Source organism: Vidua macroura, chromosome 3 (assembly GCF_024509145.1).
Source record: "Vidua macroura isolate BioBank_ID:100142 chromosome 3, ASM2450914v1, whole genome shotgun sequence".
NCBI lineage: Eukaryota > Metazoa > Chordata > Aves > Passeriformes > Viduidae > Vidua > Vidua macroura.
The window spans coordinates 82,654,678-82,678,279 of NC_071573.1; the positions used below are offsets into that span (position 1 = coordinate 82,654,678).

General features: G+C 39.3%; 1 protein-coding gene across 3 annotated transcripts; it reads left to right on the forward strand.

Annotated features, from left to right (window-relative positions):
* Window positions 1–23,554, forward strand: HMGN3 (high mobility group nucleosomal binding domain 3). 3 transcript variants are annotated; one of them, XR_008436420.1, is made up of 7 exons: window positions 1–173; window positions 14,518–14,568; window positions 18,600–18,629; window positions 19,279–19,326; window positions 21,618–21,731; window positions 22,243–22,977; window positions 23,394–23,554. XR_008436420.1 is itself a non-coding variant. In XM_053974040.1 (6 exons), exons 1-6 carry the CDS (start codon window positions 159–161, stop codon window positions 21,869–21,871), a joined length of 282 nt encoding a protein of 93 aa, XP_053830015.1. In that variant the 5' UTR covers window positions 1–158; the 3' UTR covers window positions 21,872–23,554. The 3 variants fall into 3 exon arrangements, 2 of the variants coding, with proteins under 2 accessions (XP_053830015.1, XP_053830014.1); XM_053974040.1 differs by having other exon boundaries at window positions 21,848–23,554; XM_053974039.1 differs by having other exon boundaries at window positions 22,243–23,554.
* Window positions 23,555–23,602: the final 48 nt, after the last annotated feature.

Here is a 23,602-nt window from a genome sequence, read left to right on the forward strand (position 1 = left end):
CGGCGGGGCGGCGCGGCGGGCACCGGGCGCGGGCACAGCTGCGGGCACCAGCCACGCCGGTGTCGCCGCCGCTGCCGCCGCCACCGCCGGGCGGATCCCGCGCTTCTGCCGGAGCTTCTTTCGGTCGCTTTACTTTGGCGGCCCGGAGCAGGGACATTATGCCGAAGAGAAAGGTGAGGCGCCCCGGGTGTGCGGCGGGTCCTGCCTCCCCGGGTGGGGTCGGAGGGGCCGAGCGGTGGCCGAAGGTGAAGCGCGCGTCAGGGGCCACGGGCGCCCGCTGCTCTCCTGCCGCTCTCCCGCCGCCGCTCCGTGCCGGGGTTCGCGGATGGCTCCCGAGCCCGGGCATTTTGCTGCCTGTTGCAAGCCCCCTCGCACCCCGCCCCGCCGCTCCCCGCCGCCTGTTTACTTTCCCGGTGCCGCGCGGGGCGGTGTCGCCCCGCTCCCCGGGGGGTGAAGTCGCTATCACAACTCCAGCCCCCACCTTCCTCCTCCTCCTCCTCCTCCCTCTCCGCCGCCGGGGAGAAGCGCTGCAGCAGCTGCGGCTTCGCCCCTGGCCCCCGCGGGAGGAGTTTCCTGCTCGCAAACTCCGGCGCCGTGGCGGGGAGGAGGCAGCCCCCACCCGGGGCAGCCGGATCCCGCCGCGCCGGAGCAATGGCTCCGAGTAAAAGGGAGGAGGGGAGAGGCAAGCCATGTTTAAAACAAACTACACCCTTCTCCTCGCCTCCCGCGGCAGACCCGTATGTACCAACTCCGGCGCCCATCCGGGCAGGGCCCCCGGGGGCGGGGGGCGGCGCCTCCCCAGGGAGCGCCCGCGGCCCCCGCCGCGCCGGGGGAGCCGTGAGGGGGCCCCGCCGCCGTCCGAGTCCTGCTCTCCGGGCACCTCGCGGCGGGCAGCCTGCTCCTCGGCGGTGAGACCGCCTTCCCCCAGAGAGAGAAACTTGGGCGGCCCTTGAGTGGCCGGGCTCGGTGGCGTGGGGGTTTTTCTGTGGCTCCCGTGCCCGCTGGAAGCGGAGCCGGGGCTGCGCGGCCGCCGGGAGCGCTCCGGCGCTGGCAGAGGGCGGGCTGAGCCCGGAGGGTGGCAGCCGGCCCCCTCCGCCCCTGCAGGGCCCCGGGGGTGGGCGGCCGAGGGAGGCCCTGCTGCTCGAGATCCGCGTCGAGAACTTGCCGCCTGTCTTCCCAGGCGCTAACAGAGTGTAACGGGAGACTTGACACTAATGCATGCAACGACAAAAAAATTATAGCTGCAGTCCTTTAATTTTAACTAGGTCAACCAAGGCAAGGCAATTTGTGTTTTTCCCAAATGTCACCTGTGACCTCCTAATACACTGTTTCTGGGCTGGGGCTGAAATCTGTTTTAATAAAGTTACAGGTAGATGATGCCTTCCAGGTAACTTGGTGTTTGCTTGTCCTTTGCTTATTCCTTATGGGAGGTATCAAAACGTGAAATTGTCAAGTATGCTACTGAATTATTTAATTCGTAGTTGAGGGCCTGATTCTGGTTCTGAAAATGTATACAGCTGTGGGGTTGATTGGAATAACTGGGCTTGAAGTCTGTGAATGATGGGCCTTTTTTCCACTTGCTCTTCTGTCCTTGCACCCTCACGTGCTTCCGTGCTTTTAGTGCTCTTGCTTGTCGCCAGGAGAAACCAGAAAATTATCTTGTGTCCATAGGACCCCCCAACTTTTGAAACCTTGTGAACTTCCTACCCTGTTTACTTTGCTCTTCTGCATTCTTACAGTACAGATGTTTCAGGCTGTCCTAAGTGATGGCAGAGTTAAAGATACTCCTGTAGGTTTTTGTGGTCTGTTGTGAAATGTTTATTAAGGGAAACTACCTTTCAGTCGTAAGTCCGTAAGAAAATGTCTCATTTCTAGAAGGTTATTTAAAATAAGTAATAAAAAGATTGTATATGGGATGAGAGCAATGGAGATGAGTTTTAACAGCATAGTAAATTTTATTTTGGTTAGCATTGTGTCGGTAAAGGTTTACATTTAAAGATTATATACAAAGCGTAGGTTTTGGGAAGCACTGGTTCCAGGAACAGTGTGTGATTAATGGCTTTGCTTTTTAAGAAAAGTGTAATTGTAGTATTTTACAATAGTCATTTTTATTCCAAAATAACGTCTGCAGAGTGAGAAGTTGGTGATGCAGCAGTAACTGAATAATTACACCAGCCAATTTTGACACAGAGACAAAACCATCACATACAACTAATAGTCAGTTCTTCTCTTAAAATTTCTAACTTGTAAAAAGACTTCTAACAGGGAAAATTTTGTAAGGAAATAAACATCAAAAGTCAAAATGAGAAATTTTCACTATTACAAGGGTAGGTAAATAAATAATATTGAAGAAAGGCTTAAATCCACCTGTATCTATTTTTGTGTATCTGTAGTTATCTGGCTGGTTCTTTTTGTTTGCTTTTCTTTTCATCTCTAATGTTTCTCATCTCTGTGTAAACTCAAGTCACTTGCTAAGTCCCTGGCCCTATGTTCATTATGACTGTTATGAACAAAAAAATGTAAGCTGCTTCCCCTTCTCTAGAGGGCTGTGGCATAAGATATCAGGGTATCGTTACTCATTCCTTGAGGGTCACAGAGAAAAGGAGGAGCATACTCTGTGTTGAGATGGTGCTGAATACTGTGCTAAAGCAAAAAGGAGTTGAACTCTGCACTGCTCCTGTCAGATTTCTGTACCCTTCATCTGTTGTAATAACGTGTTGTGGTGTGAACATGGCCTTTCTTAAGAAGAATGGCATGCCAGTGTGGGATAAACCAGAATGCTTGTTGTGGTATTGCTAGAAAGAACGCCTTGAAATGGGTTGAGGTGTTTTGCTTTGTGGAATTGGCTCTTGGGTCATATTGACAAACTCCTTGACCTTGAAACAGCCCCAGTAAAAATATCTCAATGTTATCCATAAAAGGATGAAGATCCATTCTGTACCTAATGACAAGGAGGATCGTGGTATGGTCACACACAAGTGCATAAGCAGACATCAAGGTGAATGACACTTGTCTTGTGAATATGCATCATGTCTGAGGGACGTTAATAGGTCAGGTGATGACTTGTCCAGTATTGGATGGGGAGCCTGTCATTTAGTTGGGATTGCACTCCAAAATGACCCAACTTGTTCTCTAGTCTGAATATCTGAATCTGTGCAATACCACCTGCATCTCACTTGTTTTGAAAACACTTGGAGTTGAATCAGATACAAGGAGTAAGTGCAACTTAGTTGCACTTAGTCATCTCTTTTTACCATTTGCCATCTCTGAATATTGTTGCTGCTTCAGAGAAAATAAAAAAAATATTGTGGTCTAATTAGCCAGTTCAGTTGGTTATTTGCTGGCTCCTTGTAGTCAGGAATGTAGTTTCTGCAGTAAAGTTGATGCTGTGAAGATATACTGGAGACCATCTGGGACAGGTTCCTGTTCTGCTATGCAAATTCATTTTCTTTAAAGTCAAAGGTACTTATATTTACTGCTGAAAAACAAACCCACTGAGTATTTTGCTTGTAATGCTGCTTTTTTAGCAGAAGTCAGAAGGGACCACATTGTTGTCCTATAGTGCATTTAGTTACATGATCACACAATTTTTTTTGTGAGACCCTTACTGATTATTTTGCCAACCAGGTATCTAATCAATGTATTTTCTAACCGTTGGGGTTAAATGCATGTTCTTACAGATACTAGCCTAGAGCTGCTAAATTCTCCTTATGCTTTTTTGTCTGAAACTAAACTGAGTTTGCTTTGTGAAATTCTTCTATGTGTTTAAGTTTTTATTTCTGAAGTGTCATGAATATGCAAAGATAATATCAACCGTTTTTATCCACCAATAAGGGAAATAAGGCACAGAAATAAATTGCTTAGTTGTTGGAATGGTCCCTTTATCTTGGATTCTCAGGTTAAGATGTCTATCCTGACGTTTTATTCTCACTAACAAGCACCTCCTGCACTTTTGAGTGGCACATTTGTTGTTACTTTGCCAAATTTGTCTTCTTGCTTTGTGCTGTGTACTTGCAATAGTAACCAGTTCTCTAAAATTTTGTTGGAGCAACTTGTATGTGCTCAGACAAGTAATGAAGCTGTGGTCCTGCAGGTGACAGCTCTTTTTTGCTGTATCTCTGAATGATCTTGCTGTTGCTCTTTAGTCTGTGGAATGAAGTCTAGGTTTGTGCAAAGCAGCTGAGCTTGTGTTCATGGTGCAGCAGTATGAAGTATACTCAAGTTCTGTTCTGCTCCATTTCATATCCCTTTCCATGTCTTGATACTTCAGCTGTGATTCAGTCTGCATCAATGTGATATACTATATGTAACACAGTGGATTTTTTTCAAAGGTTCTCTTCATTTTGAAGCTATTTGACAGGAAAGAAGCTCCAGTGATGTTGTGGGAACCTGCATCTTTCCAAGAAATTGTTCCAACACTGGGTCTGGAAGCTCTTTCTCTGTAGGCAAGCCACACTTTAGTTTATTCTAGAACACAAGGGAGTCTCTGTTAGAAGTGAGACATAGAAATGGGGGAGGTTCTGTATTTCATTTCACAGTCTGTAGGTGATTATAGAATAGAAGGGAAAAGGGAGTCAGTACCAGATCCAGATGTCTTGGCTGCTGCCCTCTTCCCACTCCTATTCTGTCCACTTCTTTCTCCAGATTGTTACTTGGACTCACTCTGCCTTCATGCTGACTACTTTCTTCTTTCTCCCGGTCCATGAGAATTAAAAGCAAAAGTCAAAGCTCTGAAAAAGGTCGTTTCTCTTTCCACATTTTCTGGCGAGTCACTCCTAGACCATTCAGTAACTACTGGAAAAGGGGCTAAGCAGCAGCAGAAGATGCCCTTCTTTGCATCTGTCACTGACATGCCCCTGACTTTGACAAATTTCTGTCTATTGTGACAATAGAGTCCTCTGGTGGACTTCCTCCTTCAGCATGCCTTGCAGGGACAGGTAAAATGATTGCTATGCAGAGATGCACTTTAAATTCAAGCAAGACAAACAGAACAGATGTGCCAGAGCATCTTAAAGATTACAGGAGCCTTGTAGTAGAAGGGAGACGGATGTTTTGCCACTAACAATTTTAGAAATTGTACTGGATTTGTAACTTTTGCAGAATTTTAAACCTTGAGGTGTTTAAAAGGAACTGAAAACTGCCTAGTTGGCCTAGTTCAAGAAGGTCAACAAAGTCAGTTGACCAGACTGACTCAAAGGATCTACATCTTTCGTAGAAAAATTAAGCAGAAAAGATCAAAAACTTTTTATCTGCACATGAAATGCTTGGATACAAAGCAATGTAGAAGCATTCAGTGGCACTGGAGAAAAAACATGCTTGAGCAGTGCTGCTATGCCACGTTGCAGTAAATGAAATTTATGGGGCTATTAAATACATGCAGCAAATAATTGTTGAAGTTTTATATTAGAGACTCTTCAACTTAGAGCTTGTATTATGTAAACTTAGCTATTGTTATTTTTGTTGTTGTTATTCAGTTATGTAGATAAAAAGGTTGTTGACCAAGGATTTCATGATCTAAAACATTGCTGATAATTTTATACCAGTCTGTAAAGAAAAAATAAAAAGAAAATTTAAAAAAATTAAAAATGAAGAAAAAAAAAAATAAACTCATTTATTAGCAATGGATGGCAAGGTATATAAATTTTCTTCTTAGACTACACCAAAATACAATTGGACTTAATGAATGGGCAACCGAAAAATTCCAAGATTTTCACTGAATTGTCAATTAAAAATTACTCTTCATGCAACTTGGGCATATTAAGCATAGTAGTACAATCTTTGTAAGTCATCAACTCTTTTTAAGTCATCAACTTCAAAATTGACTAGGTGCATGTAATCTTTCTATATATGGTAGTTCAAGACTCAGATATGGGCAATGTTCTTTTGTGTATTGGAGTATCAGTATTGTTAAGTTTAAAAAATAAAAAAAGCCCTGTCTGTAAATGGAATGTAGTTATATATGTAAGTAGAAGATACCTATGTGTTATTTAGTTTAAGGTTGCTTCTTCACTTTCTCTGCTGTTTTATACCCAAACAGTAGCTGTCTATAGGAATGGTTTGCTTGACAGGATTGTAACATTGTCTTTTGCCTAGAATGTAAGTAAACCAAAGCAAGAGATTTTTCTTGGAAGTTAGCACTTGATATTATCATCATGGCTACCATCTACTTCCCATTCCTTACCTGCACTAAGTTAGCACTGTGTTTTATCCCATGATCCAGTAGCCAAAAAGGCTGGAATTGCCTTTCAGGCCATGACAGCTTGTCTGCTGAACAGGTTTGAACATGATTTGGAATTTTTTTTTTTTTTTTTTTTTTTTAAATTCTGGGTCATTTTACTGATCCAAGTTAGAGATGGTGCACAGTGGCACAATGAATGTGTGGTAACCTACTAGAAAGGAGTAGGCTGGGAATGAGCAGCTGGCTGCATGCAAGAAAGAGATAAGGTCTTAGACCAGTTTTATTGTCAGCAAAATTGGCAGGCTTCACAGTTTCGATGGCAGTTCAACAGATACTTCAAGCTGGCATATACAGGCCAGAAGCAGAAATTCCAGGTGCCCATTCCTGTCCTTATTCTGATTTAATCTGTGGGATATAATATTTGTTTGAGGTAGTTTTTGGGCAGACCTGACTGCTGATCTGGTTTCCCATACTATGTGACACAAAGAGTTAAGCTGGAATTGGCAGGAATGATTAGGTGGGGAAGGGCAGAATTCTTAGCAGCAGCCAGGCATTCATCTTTGATTTGATTGTCCCTAACTCAGAGTTTCTAGAGGAGTATTCTTTAATTCATTAGAATAATCAGAGCAGCTCAGTGCTCTCAAATTGTATGCTTGCAGCACCAGAGGGAGGAGGCATCAGGCTTGGTTTTTATTTTGTGGGTTTTTACCCCCTTGATGTCTTGGGAAGTTACCAGTTTTTGGAGCTACAGCTTCTGTCTTCCAAGAGTAAAGAGTGGTAATGGTGAAAGCTGCAAATAAAAAATGCTGTGTTCCCTAAGAACGTTGGAATCTGTCTGCAGAAAAGAATTGTGTATGTTCCCATCACTGCCAGCTTTGTTGGGACAGTTGGTATGTGTGCTCATCTCACATAGCTTTCTCCATTGACCTAGTGCTACCTGAGTTAATAGTAGCTTCCATTATTGAAAATGAAGATCTAAGGACATTTTTACCTCTGCAGTGTTTTGCTCCTCTCAAGCAGAGTTGGGAGGTGTCAGTGGTCTGTTTGTAGAAGGAAATCATCTTTTACCTCTGTTGCATCATTTCTTCCTTATCCCACCTGTGCCCACTTGAAGACATTTTAATTTATTCTTCTCTTGAAGCTGCACTTTGGTTACCTGTGAAGCTCTTCATTCTGACTGTTGTAGTAGAGCAATACTGCCTTTAACCACAGCTGTAATTATGACTGGGATGTGAGAGAGGGGTGTATCTAAGGCTTTGTACCAGTTGTGGTTTTGGTACCTGCTATCATCACCTCAGAGGTTTGATGTTCTGTAGTACCAGTTAGCTGAAACAACAACAAAAAAAGGTCATTTTTCTAGATTATTGTGGTTTTTGTCACTGTAATATCCTCTGGTAGAAGAGGAATTAAACATCTCTTTTCAGTCCTTCACGGTATTTTTGTTTGTTCAGAGGTGGCTATTTTAGGGAATCAGTTGTTATTGGAAATAATTATCTAAATATAATTTCTATTTTTAGATATTTTTTTTTTCAGAAGTGCTGTGTGCTGGTTTTACTTTGCAAATCTGATCAGTTCTATTTAAATACAGATTTTGGAACATAATCTTGAAGGTTTTAAAAATTGCCTCTATATGTAGACTTGGATGAGTTCAGCAGCTTCATCTCACTTGCAGAACTGTCATCAGCTTTGAAAGTTAGAGAAGTAATATTAGGGACTGGATTTCATCCATCATCTTTTTTGAATCTGCCTTTTTATTTTATGGTGGCAGTAAAATGGTTAAGCAAATATAGACAAGAATCTACTCACTACCTAGCTGAATTTTCACATCTGGTGTTCAGGGGAAGCTGAACAATTTCAAATGCTCGGTGCTCTCTGCTCCCATGGCTGCTCTGTATTTTTCAAAATGTAGCTGATTACTTCACTGTCTGAAAAGTGAACTGTCTTGTCTAATTTTAAATTACAATGCTATATATTTTTTTTAAGTCTGAGCCTCTAAAAATTGCTCTTACTTTTTCATTTTGCCATAGGTAGATGTCATGTTCAAAAACTCACTATAGGGAAGAGAAACTTGGAAGGAAAAATAAAAGCCAAACCAGTTGTGAGATTTTTTTAAAATGTCCTATCAAATAGGCAATGTATTTTCAAAATGAATTTTGCAAAAATGCAATGCATTTTCAATTATATTTGTCAATCTTTGACCCTCTTTTCAGTGGGAATAGCAAAACCTCAATCTACAATGAAGGAATTTCCTCTTCTGGAAAAGCACTTATTCTGTCTGGTTTTGGTTATCTGGAAACACCGCTGTTCTAACTTGATTCGCTGTCTTGTCTGGAAGAGCATAAAGCTTACAGAAGTCACCTGTCTTAAGAATTAAGGAAGTTAATAAAATGCATTTTCTGCACCTCCTGATTTTATTTATGACCAGGCTTTTTGTATTCTTATTTTCTTGCATATTTTTGAAAATGTATTGCATGTCAACAAGTCACTCTGCTTGGCTTGAATCTTTAAGCAAGAGTGGAAACCTTGATCAGGAAGTGTTTCCCCTGATTTTTCCCAATTAACATGTAATTTGCATATTAATACAAGGGATATTAATGCTTATCTTTAAATTTAAAGCTTTAAGTACCATTCATCTTTTCAGAGCTTTATGATCTTGACATTCTCCCCCAAAGAATTAGAAAATTAGGTATTCTGCTCTTAATACATGGAAGGATTTAAATTCTAAAAATGGCATGTTATAATATTGTAATAATTATTAATAAAAATATTAAAATATTATGTACTTAAAGAATAAATACTTAAGCAGAATGTGGTTTTGTGTAGTTGGTTTTGTTTGTTTTGAGGGGTTTTTTTTGTGAAAGACTTATTTACATGTATATACAAGAAAACCCAACCACATTTCTTGGAAGAGAGCAAGACAGATATAATTTTGGATAAGTATTTTAAAAATCCAGCCTGCCACTAAACAGTTTTATGCTGTACTTCCCTTGTGGTTCTGGCAGATTTTTTTTTGGTTTTTTTTTGAGTAGCAGCATGCATAGTTTTTCCTCATCCAGGATCAGACTTTTGGTAGGCAAAAGAAATAAAGCTGTGTCGTATGAAGACTACCTGATTTCTTAAAACATTTGTTAGGGGAAATTAATTTTACTTGCAAAGCTAATTCACATAGGCTTGGCAGTGAGCACTGAAAACAGATCAAAGAACTAGTTGTAAACAAAGGTTAATGATAAGATGCTGGAGGAGCTAAATGAGGAAACAATAGTTAGAAGGGTATTGCAGGAGTTGGTTGGTGTTAAATTAGTCAACATGTAGTATTCATTAATCTAAACCAAGAAATAAATAGCATTTTAATTACATTTATGAACTAGCTCAAAATTCAGAGCTGCTCTGAGGATAAATAATTAGAAGATATAGCATGTATGGGGAAATCTTTCATGGCATTAAATTTAGTTTAATACATAGTTAAAAGCAAATGAGGGGTAGAAAAATTTTAGGGAAAGAATGCAATAAACCCTGAAAAATACTTAAGACTTGATACATCTGCTCCTCTTGCAATGTGCCTTTTTTTTTTTTTTTTTTTTAAGCTTTTACCTTATTTTGGTTGGTGAAAAAAAATTGTAGGAGGAACAACCAAAAGCATTACATCATGGAAATTACAGCTGCAAGAGTGAGCCAGGAAATCTATGGGCAAATCCCCTTGCAGGCAGTGTATCAAGATGTGGCTGAACCAAACAGCTTGCAAAGAAGGGAGGAAATGCTATTCAGAATGCTCATGTGCTAGGACAGTTAAGGCTTTCTGCCTTTCTAATTTCTAACTTCTTAATGTAGGCAGTTAGAATGAAATTTGCATCTGCTTTTTTGTTTGTTTTGTTTTCATGGGGGTATGGAAGGACTAATTTCTCTCCCATCAGAGCCAAGGTGTTGAGTTTCGGCTTGTAATAAAATCCTTCAGAGAATGAACCATCTATTTAATTTTATACCGACCTTCTACTGACTGTTACTTCTTAATTACTTGTATTCTCATTTTTCAGGCTTTTTAATGTACTTCTTTATAATAAATCCATCCATAATAGTGCAAACAAAATATTCATCCAGAAGGTGGACATTGCAATTTCAAGTGCATGTCTTTGGCTCATACAAAAGACATCAGTGGCTTCACTGCTTTGGGTTACTGTACTCTTTGGGTTATATACTGCTTATATTTCAGGGTTTTGGTGTAAAAAAATGAAGCTTTATGTTTCTTTTGTGGTGCATCTGTACCAAGTAGCCTTGCCTTAAGAACAGTAAAAAGAGGAAATTGACCTGTATTTTCTATTAATGTTTACTTAAAGCAGTTGTCTAGTTTTCTCTTTTCAATCTAAGAGTTCTGTAATGATGTTGGCATTGCAGATACTGCAGTATTGCTTTGGTGTGTGGAAACACTGGTTTTTATTATGTATACTTCATATCTGCTGAAAGAGCTGTGTATACAAATCAGCTCAATATTAATATTCCTTCGGGGTTTTTTAGCATTCTCTACCATCTATTAATATTCCTTTGTTTTTTCCAATCCACTCAAAATAATTTTATAGATTGCTCTTAAAAATAGCTGGCGTAAAAGCAAGTGGATAAAAAAAGCCAATTGCTGATAGACAGTCTTATAGTTTGAAAGTTATGCAGCTGTGACAGATCTTGCAGAGCTTAGCTACAGCTTAAGTTGCAGTCTTATTGCCAATATTTAGTGCTAATTGAGATGTGGCACAATGTGTGGTCATCTGAACCTAAAACTTGCTAGTAGTTCAAATGTCAAAAGCATATTTAGAGATAGCCAGTCATCTTCTTTCCTTGTGTGTACCTCCACGTGGGAAAAAAAAATCACTGTTGTCTATGTCCTTATTTGCCTTTTTATATTTTATCTCTTGTAGGCATCTATACAGTATCACACACAGCAGGCCTATAGGGACTACTTTATAAATATAATACAGACATATGATGGGGTACAGCTGAAGAATTACTGAGGCTGGAGTCCTTGTCTGGCTGCCCTTGTCAAGTGGTTCAGTGCTTCTATTGGTCTTGGATTTTGCAGCACAAAAACTTGCAGTGTGGGTATTCCTGCTCCTGACTGGTTTACGATGTACGGCCCAGTATCCAGGGTGCATTTTCGTGTGGCTGGGGTGTCATGTGAAGTATGGTGAGCCATCGCATTAGGTCATGAGGAAAAATGTGCCAAGGGGAGGGGTTACTTAGCACATTTTGTTGCTTTGAAACCAGAGGTTTTTCAGTAGTTTGTCACTAGGACAAAAAATGGGGAAGGGTTCCTGTGGAAGAGTTAAGGGCAAAGGCTTTAAGGTTTTGGTGGTATCTACATAAAAGTCCTGTGACTCCAGATAGGAGTGCAGACAGTCTCTGCTTGTGGCATGCCAAGTTCTTTGGGAGCTATGCTTGGTGCAAATCTATTTGTGTATAAATCTCTATTTTCCCTGGGGAGAGGAGAAAGTATTGCAAAAACTGGTATGAAGAACCACATCAGCTGGGACTCATCAGAACTCACAGAGGGGAAATTAGGTTTCTGTTCCTCTTTTAACAAATACATTGTAGCCATATCTGACATGTATATTTTTTTAGTGTGTCTATCAGCTGCAATACATAGACAGAGTAGATGGAGTCCCAGGCTGCCTGGCATCTGCCCCATGCCACTGCATTCTTGTCTGTTGTACTGGCTCAATTGTTTGTGCAGCTGTGCAGTAAAATGATTCTGCTGGAGCGGGGAAGACTATATATTTATAGTTTGTCTATATATTATAATATTTATGCATTTGTTTAAGCAGCAGGCTATTTTTCAGCTGGATCAATTTCTTTACTCATGACATGGCCTCCCACGCAGCTCTGCCAGCGTAGTGGGCAGCCAAGGCTGGGAGGATGAGCCCAGCTGCCGAAGGCCTGGACTTGCAGTGATTGCAGAGAGGAGGGAGTGGGTCGGAAATGGAAATGAGAGCGTGTCAGAACCCCTTGCTGTTTCTTCACACCTCTGAAATTACTAACATTCTTCGTGTCCCTCCATGGAGAAAAGTTATGTGGCCTTCAGAATTGCTGTTGCATTTTCTAACTTGAGAGGGAATGCTGGGCTAATTAATTGTCTAACTTAATTGAAGTATGTTATGTAATATATCACAGTAGTTAGTATACAGAGGTTGTTCTTACATTAAGAGTATTGTAATATGATTTTTTCCCCCTGTGGTTAGCCTCATGAGCAGTTCATTTAATCTGTTGTCTAGGAGTAGTATTGGCATCTAAAATCAGACTGCCCTGTCTACCAGAAATGTGGGAGACTTCTCTTTTGTGTTAAAGAGAATGGGGTGAATTACTGTGTGTTAACTGTGTAGTATTGCAGGTGGAGAGTTAGCTCTTGTGCAAATCCTGCAAGGCTATTGGCATGTGGCAGTGCTATCTTGGAATAATTTAGCCCTCTCTCAAAGCTCTATGATTCCTAAAAGTGAAGCAGGGTAAAACAGCCTGATTGTGGAGTGTCAGTCAACTTCCTTTAGCTTATGAAGGGTTTTTTAACTTGGCTTCCAAAGGAAATGGATCATGCCATCTTTCTGTCCCTACCCCTGTAAATCTAAAGTCTCTTGACCACTGCTAGGAAAAGATGGTAGAATCTCAGAGAACTTCCATGGAAGTAGGTCCTGCCCAGGACAGGAAGGATGCTATTTGAGTTCCCTCTCGGGGAAAGGGTGCAGCACGAGTTTGTTAGAATTGAGAAAATTCGTATGGGAGAAACATTTTATGAACTCATGGACAACAGAAAAGCTATACCCAGAGCATATCCTGTATTGTGAGTCGAAGAGGAAAGTTGTAGGACACACGACTTTGTTACTGACAGGAATAATGGAATAGCGTGTTTTTGTTTTCTTTCTGACTTCTGATGCTCCCAGCATCACAACATCAAGCTGTAGTAACTCCTTGGTAATCAAACTGAAAGACTTTTAGGAGTGCAAACCTGAAATGATCCTGCAGGTGACTGGTGAGGCTGCAGTTGCATAGGGAACAGTCAGGCTCCATTTTGGATGCCTGCCTGTTGCTATTCTGAGTTGCTCTACGCTGTGCGATGCTGCTTAACTTCCTGCTGTTTTCAAGCTACTTACATGATCAGTCCTCGGCTTTTTTTTTAAAGCAGCTGCTCTTGTGGCATGCTTCCTTTCTGTCGGGAGAGTGCACAGCAACAAAGCCACGTTTTATTCCCTGGTGGGGGGATGTCTTTCTCTAAGTATGTCAGAGCCCAATGCCAGGAGAAGGCACTGGTCAACTGCTGCCAACGAGCCGGTCATTTTCTCTGCTCCAAAGCACAGCTGTCTAACTCCAAGACATCTTGTGTCAGAATCTGTGAGGAAGTTTGAATTAAGATTCAAATGGAAAGAAAAGGGAAAAGATAACCAGCCTGCTTCCTTACTGGTTGTAAAACGAAACAACAACCAAATTGCCTTCTCGGCTGCCTGTAAAATGCCTTTTTGAAATATGCATTCTTGTAGTTCTCTAACTGCTGCTGCTCACTCTTTATCCGGGAATTGCTTGCTCCTACCTAGAAACACAAATGTTTGCAAAATGTGAAGTTACACATCTTGAGTTGTAAACAAAAGAGAAGCTTGATTTTTACCTACCCTCCCTTCTTTAATTTAACCCACCTTTTTCTAGTACCTATACAAGATTAGTTTTACAACATTCAAGTTGATACTTTGTTCTTGAGAAGATGCGTGTTTGTCCCAAGCTTTCCTGTCAATATCTCAGTGTTTTACTGATTTATGCTCTTCTGATGGAGGAGGTGAGATATGATGTAAGGATACTTTTAAAACTTCCAGCTGGGTGAGGCTAAGAGTAAAAAGGAGTAAAGGAGGTAAAGAAATCATTCATTTCAGTAATGCTGTGGTTTTTTGGTTCATCTCACTGCATCACATAACAGGTTAAATTCATGTTTGGGAAAAAATGTGTTAAATTTCTTGGGGATTTCAAAAGCCAGCATAGAGCAAACCTCAGATTTCCAGTTCCTACTGTTGTGCTATCAACAGCTGATGAGATGGAGCTTCCACTGGAGCCTGTGGATGCTTTAGTTAATGGGCTACAGGGACTCTGAGGGGTGGTGAGTGGGATGATGTGTATGTACCTGGTGCTCAGTCCTCAGCTGGTTTTGGTAAAGAGGCTGGTTTGAGTACAATGCTGCTTGTACATACAAAAATGGATTTGTCAGGCTGCTTTAAGTTGTTGCAAATGAAAGAGCAGTTAGTCTTCACCATAATCTTTGTTTTGCTGTTGTCTGAATGCTTTTAAGTCTGTAATAAAAACACTGATTTAATATTTTGTTTCAGTCTCCAGAGGGTGCTGAAGGCAAGGATGCAGCAAAAGTAACGAAACAAGAGGCAAGTATATATATATATATATATATATATATATTTAATTTGTTTTGGCATGTAATTATTTAATAGGAGATTTGTAGTCATGTATATCAGAAGATTATGTATTTCTCTGGCACTTCTGGTGAGCTGTTTTCAGTGGGAATAAAGACAGTAAACCACATTTGTACCATATCTGGCTTGAGTTCATCTTGGTGTACTGAGGATTTATACAACTTATTAGTACAACAAATAAATTTGGGAAAGTTTTTGGGCTTTCATAGACAAACTGTGGTGGATCTTGTGGTAATAGTGTTGTATGTTACTGTCTGGAAGTGTTGCTCTGTCTCTAGTGGGTTATTGCACACAGAAGAGGGTTAATGCACACAACTCAGTCAGTCTACTTCAAAACTATTCTTAGCTTAAGTGACTGATGGCAGGGTGTCTTGAATTAAGATACTAGACTCTAAACTGGAGCAGCTGACACATTTGTGTGTTTTCTTTGACTGGATTTGTTTAAAGGACACAGTACATTCTGTTAGAGAAGTGGTATCTACAATAACATTTGCTTGTTTGTTTTTCACAGCCCTTAGTGTGAATTTTAAAAACAGGTAGAAAATTATGAGAATTTGTTTTCTTAGGTTGCCTTCTTTTGTGGCAGACAAACTTAAACCAGGACCTTGAGAAGAATGGGGGAATATTTAATGGCTCTCTTTGTAAATCTTGGAGCATATTTGATCAGGAAAATAGCAAGTAAACAAATGGCATGCGCTATAGTTTACTTGCATATAAAGAGCATTTTTTCATAAGTTTCCCCAAGCAGTATCTTAAAGAAACTAGCTAGCATTGAAGATCTTTCTAAGATTTTCTGACATATAAACTTATGAGAAGAGAATGGAGGAGTGAAAGTTAACTTTCATAAAGGAGGAGATTCTCAGTGGAGTATTAGGGGTTTTTTTTTTGGGCTTTTGCTGAATATATTTGTTGATGATCTCTAGGAGAAAAGGTACTAAAGAATTTACAAAGTTTGCTGAAGTTTACAAAAATTGTCAGAGTAATGGAGAGGCTGAGAAGGCTGTAATGTAACTGACAAATAACCAAGCGATAAAATATCAAAAGAAATTCAATATGGAGAAATGCAATTGGATACACGGGGAGGGGAAGACCCAGTGGTGGTCACCAAGCTGTTCATCAGGGGAGAGATTGTGAAATTGCAGTGAATAGTTACTAGAAAATGTCAGTAGTTCTAAACAGAAAGTAACTAGAACATAGGAAAAAATACCAGAGGACAGAGTAAGTGTCAGTGTACCAAAAGATTAATTTTTGTGCTCTCAGATAAACGAGTACTAAATGAAGCTCTCCTGATAGAGGCCATGATAGAATCAAAAGGATACCAAGTACAGCGGGATGAATAGAGGATGTACAGCAGCTTTAAAAAAGGGTAAACAACCCAAACTAAAAAAAACAAATAACACAGTTTTTCTAGGATTCTTCATCTTTTATATAATGGAGTTGTTATAAAATAATTAGTAACACAAAGAAAGGCAGTTAGGGAATTGCTCTTCATGAAAGCTGTAAACAAGAAGAATCTAATGGAAATAAGAGGCAAGAAGTTAAAAGAAGAGACAGCAGAGGGGGAACATTTTGCTTTTTGTTTTCCACACAGTGCATAATCTCATTATGGAACTCATTGACATGGGATATTATGGAAACTGAAATTGTAAATTAGTACTATGTTATTAAACAGATTTATCTAGAAAATAACCCTTGGGGACTATTCAAACACATGATGTGTATTTGATATCCAGGTTGGAAAGTTGGCAACTTCAGATTGCCAGAAGCTGGTGCAGTGGGAGAGTGCACAGAGTTGTTCTGTCTGCTCCTTTTCATAGACTCTTTCCATAGATGTTTGCTAGCGGGCCAATGTCAGACAGACTCTTGGGTGAGCTGCTAATTTCTTGGTTAGTGCAGCTGTTTGGAGGGGACAAAGGTTACCAAAGCACATGAAAATGTGACCTTTGCTGACTTGGCTCTAGTTCCCTCCTTATAACCAGATAACACAAAAATGAGAAATAAAATTTTTTAGCTGTCAATCATTTTTGAAGACCTTACAGTTTATGCTGTCTTTCTTATGGCAAACAAGTTATGGAACAGGAGGTAGGGGAGAGAATAATAACTTATCTAAATCAACATACTGTCCTTTAAAAAGTAGATGCTAGCAAAACATTTCAGTTCCTAAATGTTAAAGAGATAGAAAAAATTGGTTAAGAAAGCAGATTTGTAAAAGATGATACCTTGAGTTAGGGGTTCTTTGATTACCTGACCAACTGAAATGTTTTGTTTATCCTGTTGTAAAATAGTGGTAGGCTGCTTCTTAAATGGTTGATATGCTAAATTGCCAAGAAAAGAGAGATTTACCTTTTTGCTGTTAATGATGCATAAGTATTTCATAGCTGAAAATACCTTTAGGTATTTTTTTTTTTACTTCTGTTCTGCTGGATGCAGATTTGAACTATTCTCTACTGCTTTCCACTAAGAATTCTTGAATGGCTCCAATGAACACAAATTACAGCATTCTTCAGATATTAACAAGAGTTTTTTCCTGTTGCAGGATGTGCCGAGCCATGTTTTTTCAGCTCAACTTAAATGCTTAATATGTAATTAGAAGTATTCTTCATTCTCTTTTTAAGCTGAGTTATGTTGGATATGGATATATGAGTTATGTTGGATATTTCTTGCAGTTTAGTTGTCCCTTTATTTTGGCCACAGGTGTAATTCTAGTTTTATGAGTAGATTTCAGCTCAGTTTTTTAACCATGCTGTGTAACTGGGTGAATCTGTTTTAATTAATAAAAAAAATATTGTGAATGAGCTAACAAGTATTTTTAAGAGTTTCAGTAATAAATTTATGACAAAAAGCAGGATGAAATAAAATCTAATAGGGAAAGTATGTTGAAGTGATAAAGAAAGCTGGAGAGAAGCAGAATCTCTGGCTCAAGTCTTTCCTTTTGAGATTTGTGTTTAAATAGAAGAAATAATTTCTCTCATCCTGCAGCTGTCTTTGTGCACCTGGACTCTCAGAGCAAGTGTGTGGAGGATTGAGGAAGTGGAAGGACTTAGTTTCATGTTTTGAAATTTTAGCGCTCTGATATCCTCTAGAGAAGGATGTTAACTTTATTCAGCTGTTAATCAGATGGGATTTGTGCCCACTATTACAAGTAACATCTGCTAGATTCTAAAAACATCATGCTAAGTGTGTATGAAAAAGGTTCAGTCCTTTGCACAGGTAGTCAAGCTTACTGGATTTGTGAACCTTTCACAGACCACGAAGGGACTCAGAAGTAGTTGTAAAAGGGGGGTGTGTGTGTGAGGAATTTAACTGTGTGGAGATTTTGATGCCTTAGAATTGTAGCTGTTATGTTTTTCATATATTTGTAATCCTGCAATTCTTCAGTGTATAACCCTAAACTCCATATAGGGTGTTAGCTACTACTTTCCCATTTTGGTCAGACAAAACAATTCCTCCCTAGGCCTGGAAATCAAGGACACCTTACTGTCTCAGGCCTGGAGAAATGTAAACAGAAGTGAGTTGGGAAGGAGCAAACTTGGAGTAAATTACTACCTGAAGCTGTAATTGGAAGATTAACCCCCAATATGCAAATGGACCAGACCTATAAAAGAAAGAAAACCCCTGACCTGTCATCCATTTTAGGTGTAGCCCCTGGGGGGGCTTTGTCTGCTCAAACTGTACCTAAAAGCCTTCAATAAATATAACAGCTTTTTATCCCCTTAATTTTGTCTGACTTCTGTTTTTAGGTAGTCCCAAGAAGGCATCAGTTTAGATGGTATAATTCCTGAACAACTTTCATTTCTACCTTTCACATCACTCTGTCCCTTTAAAATTTTGTGTGTCCCAAGGTGAGGAAGATATGAATTGTCTTTGGCAATAGACACATATTTTGATAGATGCATATTTTATGCTGTCGTATGAAATGACTATGTTGCTTTGGATACTTTTCCCTGTAAGCCTGTAAAAATGTTCTTTTTTTTTCCCTGTAGCCCACAAGACGATCAGCAAGACTGTCAGCTGTAAGTATGTATAGTACCTCCTGGTATATTCTTTTCTAAGCACATATGGTTTCTCAGACCAAACAAGTTTTTTACATTTTGCTTGATTCAATTTTTATTCTTAGCGAGGGGTATTTAAGAACTCTAGCAATGAAGCTATCTTTGTTTTCTTGGTTTCAGGTTTTCAGGTTGTTCTGACAAAAGATGTATTTCCCCACTTCAGTGCAAAACTGTCTGTTAGGTGCAGTATTGACTTTATTTCATTTTGCAGGCTGATGTTAGTTGTGGAAATGCAGCTGCTTCTCTGGAAAGGAGAAGGAGCTGTGTTTCAAGGACTTCATTTGATGCCACTGCTAGTACTTGGTTTTAGTTCCTCATCTCTGTTAGAATATAGCTGATGGGGGTTTTTTTAATAGTCACTAGTAATCTCCGTGTTTTACTCCTAGAGTGACCCCCAAATTACTTTCACTTCTAGATGAGTGAACTAATGCAAACAGGTGTGTACAGAGAGCAGGTGCATTTGTGCAGTAAGGTTTTTCAGACCTTTTCTAGATGCATACTATTGAGCAGGAAGTAAGGGAAGGTGTAGGGTGGGGGGGAAGCAGGGTGTGGAGGAGGCTGGCTTCTGGTGGTGTGTCTAACATGTTGTGCAACTAAAAATGTTTTATAGAAACCTGCTCCACCAAAACCTGAACCCAAACCAAGGAAAACAACAAAGGTAAATACTTTCTTTTTAGTTACCACCGTTTTAGCCAATAGTAAGCAAGTATACTCCTTCTTTTTTTTTTTTTTTTTTTTTTTTTGAGGCATGGGCTTCCCTGCCCTCTCTGCAGCTCCCTGCCCCCCTCCCTGGAAAAAAAAAAAACCAGCAAATTAGATCATTCTTTTCTTTCTGTTCCACCCCTTCCTGGCCTCATTACTGGCCCAAAGAAAATGTCTTGCCTGTTTGATATGCAGACCATGTTAGTCTGTAGTGAATTGCTAGTTTAAGAAGAATTTTTACCTTTACTACACCTTTCCTGAAAAGTACAGGCTTGGTTAAGTAAACTCTTCCTGAGACCTAGCAATTTCTACAAAAGCATTTGAGATTACTTTGTATCATTCTGTTTCCTTGTCTAGAGGTGCAGTACTTCATTTTGTACTGAGAAACTCTTATCTGTTCTTGAAGCCTGGCTGCTGCTGAGAATGCACAATTATAATTAAAGGTGAAATTAAATATATTTAAATTGAATGGTTTGGGTTTTCTGGGCCAGTAACAGTCAAATTAAAATCTTATTAGTGTTTGAAATACCTTTTCAGGATTTTTGCATATAAATCATGTACTTCAGAAACCATAGATTTATTTGTGCCTAAGGGGAATGTTGAATAAGAGCAATTGCTTTATTAGGAAAAAAAAACCCCATGCTGGACACTGAGTCTAGCACTCCTCACACTTCCATTTTTCAAGTCCTTTTATTGTCATCTCATTTGGGCAAGTGCCAGGATACAAAGTCCACACGTGAAAGTAAAACTGACTTTAAACACGGTGTGATTTATCATATAAAATTACCAGTAGTCTTGCTGAGTCCATCCTGCTCCCCTCTTAAAAAGAGCATTAATAAAGAAGGGAATGTGATAGCCTTCTGTAGCTTCACAAACCTGTGGGATGAGCTTGGTGTCACAGACCCAGTCTAAGTTGTGTGAGAGACATTTGAAGCTTATTTTGGGTGAGTCAAATCCTTTATGATATTACTATAAGTAACTTTTTGATACAGTAATTTTTTTTTTCCAAACCCTAATTGGATCAGATCACATTTTAAGGAGTATATTAATCTTGGTCTCCTCAACAGAAAACAGCAAGTGTGTACTCTGAACTTGCTATTAAACAATGAAAGATGGTACAGATTTGAGATAATTTTTATTGTTAAAAGCTTGCATGTTATGAATTTGTAAGTCAACTCGTAGTTTGTTCTTTCATAGGTGAAGAGTTATAACTATGTTCATACTAACTGTAAGCTTCCAAATTAAGCTGCTATGTAATATTGAAGCTGAGGGGTGGAAGGAGTAATTCAGGCTGCTCTGGAACTGGGATTACTGGTGCTCTCTCCTCACTGTCCCACTCCTGTATGGGGATCAGTGTGGAAGGGTAATAAATGAAGAAAGGCAGATATTAATATCCCTGTTCACAGCTACTATTGCCATTTGCATGGAGAATTTGGAGCAAATGATTGCATGAAAGATATCCAGTGTTTATCTGAACTACTTTAAAAACTAAAGTAAAATAGTAAATGCAATACCATTTAAATTTTATCCCATTGCACTTTAAATATTTAACCTATGTCTCTGCTAACCTTTAGATCACAAACATATATAAAGGATTTATAAAAAAATAGTAGACTTCAACATAGAAATTAAGAGCAAGTCTCAAAATTAAATTGTGGCTGTTAGAATAATTCCTTTTGATAAATCCTTTGCTTTGTGTTGCTGCAGATGGACTTTATCAGTTTGCCTCCCTAGTGTGTTGGCTAGTTCTTTCATTGACATGGAATGACCATCACAGATGTTATCAAAGTAACAGAAGGCCAGCCAATAAAAACCCTTAATTTTTAAAATCTAATTTAATATTTTATATTAATTGAAAGTGTAGTGCTGTAGCTACACTAACAGTGTGGTGTTTGTGTTTGGCTGAATAAGCTTTCAGTATACTGTAATTGTGTTTGTTCATACATATATCCTGTATATACTTCATAGGACAGCTCTACCAAAGTAGTCTGGCAGGGTTTTGTATCCCTGAAAAAATCAGCAGAAAAACTAAAGTAGACACCACCATTTTCTAGAAATGTTGAGTCTGTGTGTAACTTACGTGGGTTTACGGTTTCCAGGTAGCCTTTAGATGGTGTTCTGTTTCAGTCCAGCACATGGAGCTTGCCAAGACTTGCTGTTTTGTTCATGTGAAAGTTGTTTTGATAAAGATGCAGGGTTCTGGCTACTCATACAACATCTATGGCCATGTTTTTAATCTTCTGTCAGAAGGAACCTGGAACAAAGGCCAGCAAAGGTGCTAAAGGGAAGAAGGATGAAAAGCAAGAAGCTGCAAAGGAAGGTACTACACCATCTGAAAATGGTGAAAATAAAGCTGAAGAGGTACTTTGCACACATACCTCCTGCTGATTGAATCAGTGTTTCTTAATTATTCAGCCTTTCAGACATTGTTAGCATGTTCATAATGTTTCTTTTTATTGCCCATAATGTTATTGCAGATTCGCATCTCGCTCAACTGTTAGTGTTTCAACATCCAGAGGTGCCCCACCCAGCACACTGTCAGTAAAAGGGCAGATTGAAAGAGTGAAAGTTAAGGGTGCGCTAGAGCATTCAGCATGTGTGCAGTGGATAGGAACAGGTGGTAGTGTGGTGCTTTTCAGTGTGAACCATGGAAGCTGACAGGTAAGGCTTGTATTGCTTTTGAAAAGCTGGGACCTGTGAGTTGAGAAAAGTGTGTGACTGGAACTGTTCCGGTTGTATAGATGTCCTGTGGACACAGGTTTGGAGCTGCTGCAAGTAAGAAATCTAAGGAGTAAGGATAGCTTGGGTATTTAGGTACCTAATAGCATTTCACTATAGTAATTGAATTTCTTTTTTTTTTTTTTCTTCACAGGCTCAGAAAACTGAATCTGTAGGTGACAAGAATGAATGAAATACCATGAAAATTTTGGGTTGATTTTATGTACCTCTTGGACAACTTTTAAAAGATATTTTTATCAAGTATTTTGTAAATGCTAATTTTTTTAGGACTATGATAGTTGACATATTAAACTGTATATGAACATTTCCCTTCTCATAACAGTGCTTTTAGAAATTCCCATTGTTGCCAAGTAATATAAATATCAACTTAATATTGCAAGGTATGTGTAAAATTGGATCAGCATTCCATACACTTGCTTTAAGAAATTATGTTTTGTGCATATGGTGATGTTTTTACTGTGTGTATTTGAATTTTTCATGCAGTTTTTCTAGAGCAATAATCAGTGGTGCTTTTGTACTTAGGTTTTATGTGATTTTAATGAAACATGGATAGATGTGGCCACCTGCTGACTATTTTGGGTTCTTTTAATGGATTGAAATAAAAGGTCTCCTTGCCTGCAAAACTAAAGACTCCTAATGTTTTCTCTAAATCTGAGGAATGCCATACTCACATCTTTGACTTTACAAGGCAGACTACATGATTTAGTATGAGTTGTTTTGCATGCGGTGCGTTTGCTTTTTTTTGGCTGGTATCTGATTAAAAACTACCCACACAGGAGCAGCAAATTGGGATTTTCAGTGGCCTACAATTTAGGGGATTTACAGATAAATTCTTCATAGATGCATTCATCAGATACACTGTCACAGGGTGAGTAGAGTTGCCACACTCTGACAGGATATTGTGTCTTCAATGAGCTATCAGTACAGAACAAATTGCTTGATTGATAGAGACGTACATTAATTTAAAAGTAGCTTTGTTTCTCCCCACTCTCTTTTCATTAATGTGCACTGTAGTCTATGGAAACCTTTCTTTCTATCTGTAGCCTCAAATTTAATATAAATAGTAATTACTGTTCTTCAGCTGAGGACAGTTGTTAATACATTGAAATTGCTGTTAAACAGTGCTATATATTTGGTACCTGGTGGAAGTGGAACAATGAAAGTTGGTTTTGAGGTGATTGTGGTGATGTGGTAGATTAGCCAATGATTTTTCAGTGTCCATGTTCCAACTCTGCAGCTCACTCTAAGTACCTTTTATGATTTTTCTCCTTCTCTTTTCTCTAGGGGTCCTGGTGTTTCTATTGTTACTTCTGGGATGGGAGGGGTGAAAGAAAAGATGTTCCCTGTTCTTCAGTAACATTGATTTGTATTGCTCAAGTGGTAGCCATTATGTCTGAGGATACCTTTTGCTTGTTTGAGTCAATAAATAAATAACTGTTGCCTGATCTAGCGTTCTATTTATTCTTTGGGAAGAAGTCTCTAGTTGCCTTTTT